The sequence below is a fragment of the Polypterus senegalus genome, chromosome 2 (genome assembly GCF_016835505.1).
Source record: "Polypterus senegalus isolate Bchr_013 chromosome 2, ASM1683550v1, whole genome shotgun sequence".
NCBI classification, from domain to species: Eukaryota; Metazoa; Chordata; class Cladistia; order Polypteriformes; family Polypteridae; genus Polypterus; species Polypterus senegalus.
In genome coordinates this window covers 279,218,874-279,227,112 of record NC_053155.1, presented here as the reverse complement: position 1 = coordinate 279,227,112, position 8,239 = coordinate 279,218,874, and the positions used below count along the sequence as shown (strand labels likewise).

At 35.5% G+C, this 8,239-nt stretch overlaps 1 protein-coding gene across 1 annotated transcript; it reads left to right on the top strand.

Annotated features, from left to right (window-relative positions):
* The first annotated feature begins 450 nt into the window (after positions 1-450).
* On the top strand, positions 451-1,101 carry LOC120524536 (olfactory receptor 51I2-like). Its single transcript, XM_039746372.1, has one exon. It carries the CDS (start codon positions 472-474, stop codon positions 1,099-1,101), a length of 630 nt encoding a protein of 209 aa, XP_039602306.1. The 5' UTR covers positions 451-471.
* Positions 1,102-8,239: the final 7,138 nt, after the last annotated feature.

The window sequence follows — 8,239 nt, the reverse complement described above, 5'->3', positions numbered from 1 at the left end:
TAAGAATTTAAAATAAGTAGAAAATTAATTATTTTGGTATTATAATGTAAATGTCAAATTCATATTGGTACTATGAAACAAAGATGTTAATGTTTTTTTTTATCTTGCAATTACTGTGTTTGCCATTAATGCATAATTATTTTTCATATTTAAAATAAAACAACCAGCATGTCTGCTCTGAATACCTCTTATTTTCGTCCAAAAGAATTTATTCTGATTGGATTTTTAGGAATGGAGAGCTACCAGACCTGGATTTCTATTCCATTTTGTGTCATGTATCTTTTAGCTCTTGCAGCTAACGTTTTGATCATCTATACTGTAAAGGTTAATCACAGTCTGCATAATCCTATGTTTGTTTTACTTGCAACCCTGTCACTTATCGATCTTGTTATGTGCTGTTTAACCACTCAGATTTTAAAGATATTTTGGTTTAATGAGCGAGCTATTGCTTTTGAAGCCTGCTTGTTTCAGATGTTCTGTGTTCACTTTTTTTCATCACTAGAATCTTCAATACTTGCTATTATGGCTTATGACAGATATGTTGCTATTTACAATCCCTTGCGATATATGTCAATTTTATCATACAGATTTTTAGCTAAAATGATTCTATGTCATTTTCTGAGAAATCTTATCTTAATAGGCTTGCTACCAATCTTAGCCACCAGGTTGCCTTTCTGTTCATCTAATGTCATACCACATTGTTACTGTGATCATATGGGTATTTTAAAATTAGCATGTACTGATACAACTATGAATAGTTACCTAGGCCTTTTTGAAATTGCCTCTATATTTGGATTGGATGCCATTTTCATTATATTTAGTTATGTATTGATTCTGAGATCTGTTCTAAAAGTTGGCTCAAAGGAGGCATTTCGTAAAGCACTGAACACGTGTGGTGCCCATTTGTTTGTAATTTTGTATTTTTATACAACTTTACTATTTAGTCTTTTAGTTTATCGGACTGGTATGAAGGTTGTCCCTGAAATCCACATTATGTTTTCTGTTTTATATCTTCTTGTACCACCAGTTTTGAATCCCCTTGTTTATGCCATTAGAACAAAGGAAATCCGTCGTGCTATTTTTAAAAGTTGTTTTAAATAAAAGCAACCACTCTAGAATACAATCTGCAAAATGTTAAAATATTTATTTTCTAAATAAGGCTGTTTTAAATCTATCTCACCTTGCAATTATTGCAGCTCAGAAAGTCATACTTTACGTTTATCCTGTAATGCAAAGAAGGATTCATCAAAGTAATGAAAAAATGAACTTTTAAATTTAAGTTACCTGCTTCGTGTGCAATGCAATCACATTCTTTTTTGTTACTTGCTTATCCCACTTAAGTGTTTTGAGAGTTTATCCTGCTGTACATATGGTTGGCTCTGAATAGGATGTGGCTCCAAAGGGAACATCAGTCTACAGTTAAAGTTTATATTATTAATGTGTGTTTATTATCAGAACCAGTGCTTGCCATTCTGCCACCCTACAAATTAGAAACATCAAAGCCATAGGACAATCTACTAATTAATTAAACACTAGGCCTGAGTGTCCAGTCACTGATTGGCCAGTTTGGCTTTGGTGTAGTTGGTCAGTTTGGTGACATGAAGAAGGTGGAAATGTGAGTCACAAGGAGGATAGTAGAGACGCATGCTGAGAGAGTCGTCTTCAAAGACAGAAAATATAAGGAAGGACAGGAGATGAGAAAGATGCCTTTAAAAAAATGACAGTTTGAGAAGCACACTTTACAAAAATATGTTTGAGAAAGGTAGCGCTGGCGAAGACAGGTTCAGATACATGCAAATATTGAGGAAAAGTGCTGAAAGTACACGTAGGGCAAGACATAGAAAATATTTAAAAATTATTCTATTACTTGTCTTTGACAGCCACCAGAGCTAGTAACACATAAAGAGTAAATATTGTGGTACGATGGCACTTCCACTTTAAAAACTACTAAAGAGTGCTCTAGGATGGCTCGAGGCCCACAGGATTTATCTAGCTTTAATAAGAGGTCACTACTCTACAACATTCTTAAACAAATAAAAAGACATAAATACATTAAAGGTATTATTACATTAATTAACCTTTTCTTTCTGAAGTGTGTGCACTGGACCTTCATTGCTGCAAAAATCTTAACTAAATCTTCTATGTCATTTTTCTGCTGCAGTTCACACTGTCTCACCCTACTGCTCAGAACTGGCACCACTACCATAAAGTTGGGGTTGGACAGCCAAGCTAGCATCGATGTATTCTTTAGCCATTCAGCCTAATAAGAGAAAGCTTTGTAGGATAACTGGCTTTGCTAAATACTTTCCAATAAGTTGCAAATTAGTTAAAGTGCTACATTTGGTCACTGCTGCCTTTACAGAAGTGCTCTTAATTTGCTGATTTGGGTAGGCCAACCCAGGTCATTATGAGCAAATATTAATATGACTGATAACAAAAAAGAAATGTTTTTATATTTGATGTAGCAATAGTTCATGGAAAGTTATACATTGATTTTGTAATGAGTGTATACTTTATGTTATCGTCTAAAAAAGAACTATTGACAATTTGTTACAGTAAGACAGATGCATTTACAGAAATATGAAATGCTTAGAAACTTGAGAAATGCTTTTGAAATTCAAAATCTTTTTTCTATATATTTCAGAAAACAAAAAGAAATTATAGATTAAAAAGCAGGTTGCATAACAATTTTGGTGTTATTATTTGACTTGATATTATAACAATACAATGTGACATTGTCAGACACATTGACTCAAGCTGAGGGTCACATGGACCAGAGCCTGGATATGAGGTCATTGTAGGGTGCACGCACACTTGTACAGGAGACAGTTTGGAACCACCTAATCTACACACCTTTGGTGAAGTAGGAGGAAGACCGGAATACATAGAAGAAAAGCCCTGCAGACATGGGGTGCACATGCAAATGGATGTGGGGAAAGGTCAAGCACAGAATTAAACTGAGGCCACTCTATTTGTGATGCAGAGTCTCTGCCCTACTATGCTTCCTTGCCACTTATTATTATTCTTAGGGATGGCCCCTGTCTTGCTTTGCTGTCTTGTTGTAGGATTATCTTCCCTTCCCAATGCTGCAATGAAAAGCAAAAACATTTGGTAATGGAAGGATGGATAGAACAATGTTCCTACATGTTGAATCATAGCTATATTTTGTGTTTTTAATAGAAAACTATTAGAAAGCAAATACTATGCTTCTCACTTGATAAAAAATAAGAAAAAAATGTCATCCTGCACTTGGCTATGTAACGAAAATGTTCTCTTGAAATAAAAATACAGCAAAAAGACTGGATTTGTGTAACTATGCTGCATGTTTATAATTGAGAATTTTTTCTTAATAGGTGTTTTTAAAAAAGAAGTTAGCAAGGGTGGATAAAAGTGTATTTTACTTCATCTGACTGTACAATATTTTTTTTGTATACACTTATTTGCTATTTTTTTAATAAAATGATATAATTACAAAAAAAATATTTTGCATTGTAAAAGTAATATGGGAAAAAAGAAAAGTTTTCATTATCTACTTTCTTAGCTAAACCATGAACAATTTGTATAATTGTAAATACGTGTTTTTTATTCCGTTAGAATGTATATAAACATTTTGAATCTGAAGTAAACATATACTGTATGTTCCATGCATGTTTCTTCTGTTTATTTAATATGAGTTACAAACAAGAAATTTAAAAAATACATTATAATAAGATACTGGAGGATTAAACTGTACCTCTGGATGTTAGAGATTTCTACAAACTGACAGAACAGAAGTGTACAGTTAGATATAATAGATCAAAAATGAAATGCTGGCCACTGTCCACTTCAATTAATGATATAAGATCCTTCCTACTAACCATACCTTATTGTTTTCATTATAAATAAGCTTCAGATGATTTTATAACATTACTAATCAAAGTGATTTGATTGTAGTCATGATAGGAAAGCGAGGCAAGTTGCATGTGAAGATCAAATCAGCTATTATATAGAAAAACAAATGAGGGCTGCAAACTGTGTCAAATATCAGTATACAATCTCTGTGATTAAACTGAATCTGAAGATCATCTGTTATTTCACAACACTCTTAAATTAATATTTTGTGACATCATTGACACTATAAATGTGTAAGTACCAGAAATGTCCACAAATGTTTCCACATAGAATCAACAATGTTGTTTTTTTTTCTCTCTTGGAGGATGCACTTCTGATACAAAAAGCAATTAGAACATTTCAGAACTTAATACAGTAATTTACAAGCAGTCATCTCTCTTTACTGATAATGTACTGTAAGTTTGAATATAAATTACATGAGGCCAGTTAAAACTACCTAAAGCGTTACTCAGGCAAACTGCTGTTTTATGATATAGAGATTACTGGTTGATTTATGACAAACACTAACACACACATTGACTTATTGATTCATTAGATGTGCTAAAACACAATAGACATTAATATTTCAATGCAAGAAACAAATCAAGAGTTGGTTTCTGCTTAGCAGATCCCCATCACATTTGGGTTATAATCTGTCTCCCTACTACATATGTCATGTTGATTAGACCCATGATGTGGGCTTCTGAAAGCTTAGAAGTTCTGTAAGATAGAGGGGTTTAATTGATCACTCAGTTAATTGATTAGCAGTTGTGCTTTTGTCTATACTGGTAATTATTTAACACCATTACAAAAAACGCTCACAATGGGGGATGCCAATAAATGTAGGCTGAGTGAGGGATTTCTGCTTTAGTTTCCAGTTACATGTAACACTTTCACTTTTCTGTTGTGGTTTGACAACACGACAAAAGACTTTTACCATACAAGCTTATTGCAATAAACAAATTAATTTATAATATGAGGATAATGGAAGATGTGTATATTCAAGTATATACATAAACATGTATGTATATAGTATATATACACATAGAAGAATGACAAACAAAACATTATAAATGCTTAGTGGAACTATTTCCTTAAGAAAAAGGCACATAATGTATGAATTGTGATCTTTTAACTCATATGATTAAGATGGATACGTTTGTTAGCCAGCTATGAAGCTTCTGTTTACCTTCACCATAGTGTTCATTTACTCACAGATAATCTGTGCTAGCTTACCTATCTCCACACAGCAGTTTCTGTGGGTGTGCATGCAAATTGCTGCTCTGCACTTTCTAACTGGATTTAGGGAGAAACTTGTAGCAGCTAGAACTTATCCTTCACAAAGTTATTACCTTTCACTTACAGTGACACCAATACCATAATAAATTAGTTGGCTTTGTCCTAAATACTAGGTTACAATTAATAGTTCTCAGAATCAAAGTAGGTGTACTTATAGTTCTGGTGTAAAAACTTCTTTGTTCCTGTCTTTCTCAGCTTTCTCCAGACGTGCAAAAATCAGTGCACTTTTTTAGCATTTTTCACCTTGGTAGAACCCTTTGGTTGTAGGCAGTACCACCATTTTATTTTGAGGATCAAATACACTGCATTGTTGCTAGCAAAATCACATATCCTGGGCAAATACTAATGAGTCAGTTACCATTTTCAGCAAGACAAGCATGTGGCTTTTATGTATACAGTCTTTCTCTGCTTGTGCACTATTTCTCTGCAAGGTTTGAACCAACTCAAATACAGACAGGTGTTCCACCCTTCCAGTCCAGCACAGTTGCCCTTCTCTTTAAAGGGATTGCTCCAACGACTATCATGGCCACATCCTATAGACTATGGATTTTTGCCAATGTTACAGCCAGATTGATTATAGTGACGGTGGTAAGAAGAAACATAAACAATCTAAGTTTTACAAGAGTTTTTAAAGGAAGGAACAGAGGTCTTTTCATTGGTTTCTTGGCTGCAGATAAGCTGTTCCCATTGGTTAACAATTGGTGTTGCCAATCAATGAATTATGGCATTTTGTTCAAAATTGGGTGTCTTGCTGGTACCACTAAAGGATGTCTCTCTGATATTACTTGGTCTGGGATTGATCATCTTATCAAACATGACATGCAGATTGCATTCTGACGAGGGGCACTGTCATGTAAACTGAGACTTTTTAGCTGGCATTAAGAGTGTCTGGTCCTGAGGTTTTTTAAGACAGAAGCCTGAGTTCCAAAGTCAAGAAAGGATGATGCCAATCTGTCCTAAAGTTCCTACCACCAGGATTTAGAAGGATCAGGAAAGGAATGAGAAGTCCATAGTAAATACACTGAGTAGCAGAATGCCATACTCCATTAGTGTGCCTCAGGTCACAGAAGGAGGACCTCAGTATCACTTGTGAAGGATCTTTTGCCAAGAGGTGGTATTTTAATATGTGGTCTTAATGCTTAGAGAGTGGGGTACAGTCCTCACTATAAGGTTCAGGTGTGTGGGAGTATTCAAGGAAGCCCAGCCATATGTCCCAAGTAGATAAGTGACATATTTATGTCCTGAGTGTAACTAAACTGTCCTACTGCTTGCTGGGAACAACAAAACATGGGTCCAGTATTCCTGAGAAACCAGTCTCTATGAAAGGGCACTGTGACATGCTGATCTTACAGCCAGCTTCAAAGGGTTGTCACTAAGCCCATAAGTTTATTTCATGTTGTTTACCATTTTTAAAAACTGACATTTTTGACTTACTGTTCGACTTATTAGTAAAACATACAATTGATCACAAAAACAGAACACTGTAAAATATTGGTCCTACATCTAGGTTTAGAGGGATGTCCCTAAGATCATAATTTTTTGTGAAAAGGCACCATAAGCCATCCCCAGATAGAGTTTAAAATACCTACTGCTGCTACAGCGGGTAACAAAAGGAACAATAGCTATCTGTCAGGAAGAAAAGGCAGCCAGTTTTTCAAGGCAGAACCACTGGAAAAGAGAGAATATTGAAACTATAACATTCAAGCGTTCAAGCACATTAGGTGCTACCTTATTCAATTAGGGATTTAGGATATGTTTGGAATGGTTGATATAAGGCTTATAGCTGCTTGGTTGCACCTTACCTATTGGGACAGTTAAAGGTATGCAGTGAATTCCTACTTTTGTCCAGGTCTCTCAGTTTATATTGAATTCAGTTGTTATTTGTTATGAGGCTTGCAGATATGAGTGGTTTTGTTAAAAATCACTGATAATATGGTTTTCATTTAAGAAACAATTGTGCTAAACCGTATATACATAAGATTCATATAAAATTATAGTACAAACATTAGCATATCTCAGTTTAGCAATGATTCTTTAGTCCAACCAAAACAGCCATCACTTAATTGGAATATCCTGAAAATATTTCTATTCATAGCAACATACCTCATTTAATTTCCATTTGACTTCAATACAATTCCCATTGCAGATCTATTCAACATCTAAAACATACAGCCAAGTACTGCTTTAAAAAGTACATGTGCATTTGCACTCACATTGAGGTGACTGGCAATAAACTGGCATATTTTAAAAACAGTCAATGACTTATTTATAAAGGAAGGAATACTGTACATGTGACAGTCTGAGTTAGCTGCAGCTTCCAAGTTCCTCTTGAACCCAAACCATTGATAGATGTAAACTGGAATGAGCAGAGCAATGAGGACACTTACACAAGAGTGATTGTGCAAAACTCTGCATATTGCTTTTTTTCCATAAAATCAGTACAGGGTTCAAAACCCTGAAACTGCGAACAGTGGAAATCTTCAAGTATAAATAAATACTTTGTAATAAAATCAAGCGTGCACAGTAAAAATCAACAATGAATTAAAATCCAATCAGGAAACCAGGTTTCATTGTTCCTCGCTAGCTCACTCCCAATGGGTCTTTCCAGCTGGCAGAGATGCAGACAGTTGCAGCCCCATTCTTTCAAGTTCTGTCCCGTCTGCCTCTACCGGCCTCTGTTTTGGATCCCTAGAATGCTTGTTCATCAATCACCACCTAAACACCATTGTTCAGCAGTGCAATTGATTCCCTGCCTGTGAGGAGCCCAACCACGCCTCCGTCTTTGCTTCTGCTTCCACCTTTGCCTCCCAATCTTGCCACTGGTTTCCCTTCTAAAAGCGTTCCCCCTCCTCTCCTGCACTGGTTCTTTTTAAGCCAAATACTTGGGCGCAGGTGCCACAATCAACAAACCCAGGGCACTAATGAAGCAATTGGCTGCTGCGCACCTCAGCATGTAAACACTTTGCCAGTGCCTCACCTACACCCTGGAGCTATTCTGCCATACTGCTACTCACCTATGCTGCATAAATGTACTGTTTATTATAAAAAAAACTTGCACTGCCACGAACCT

Coding starts and splice junctions, on each gene's coding strand:
- LOC120524536 (XM_039746372.1), top strand. CDS start 472: ATGTTCTGTGTTCACTTTTTTTCATCACTAGAATCTTCAATACTTGCT.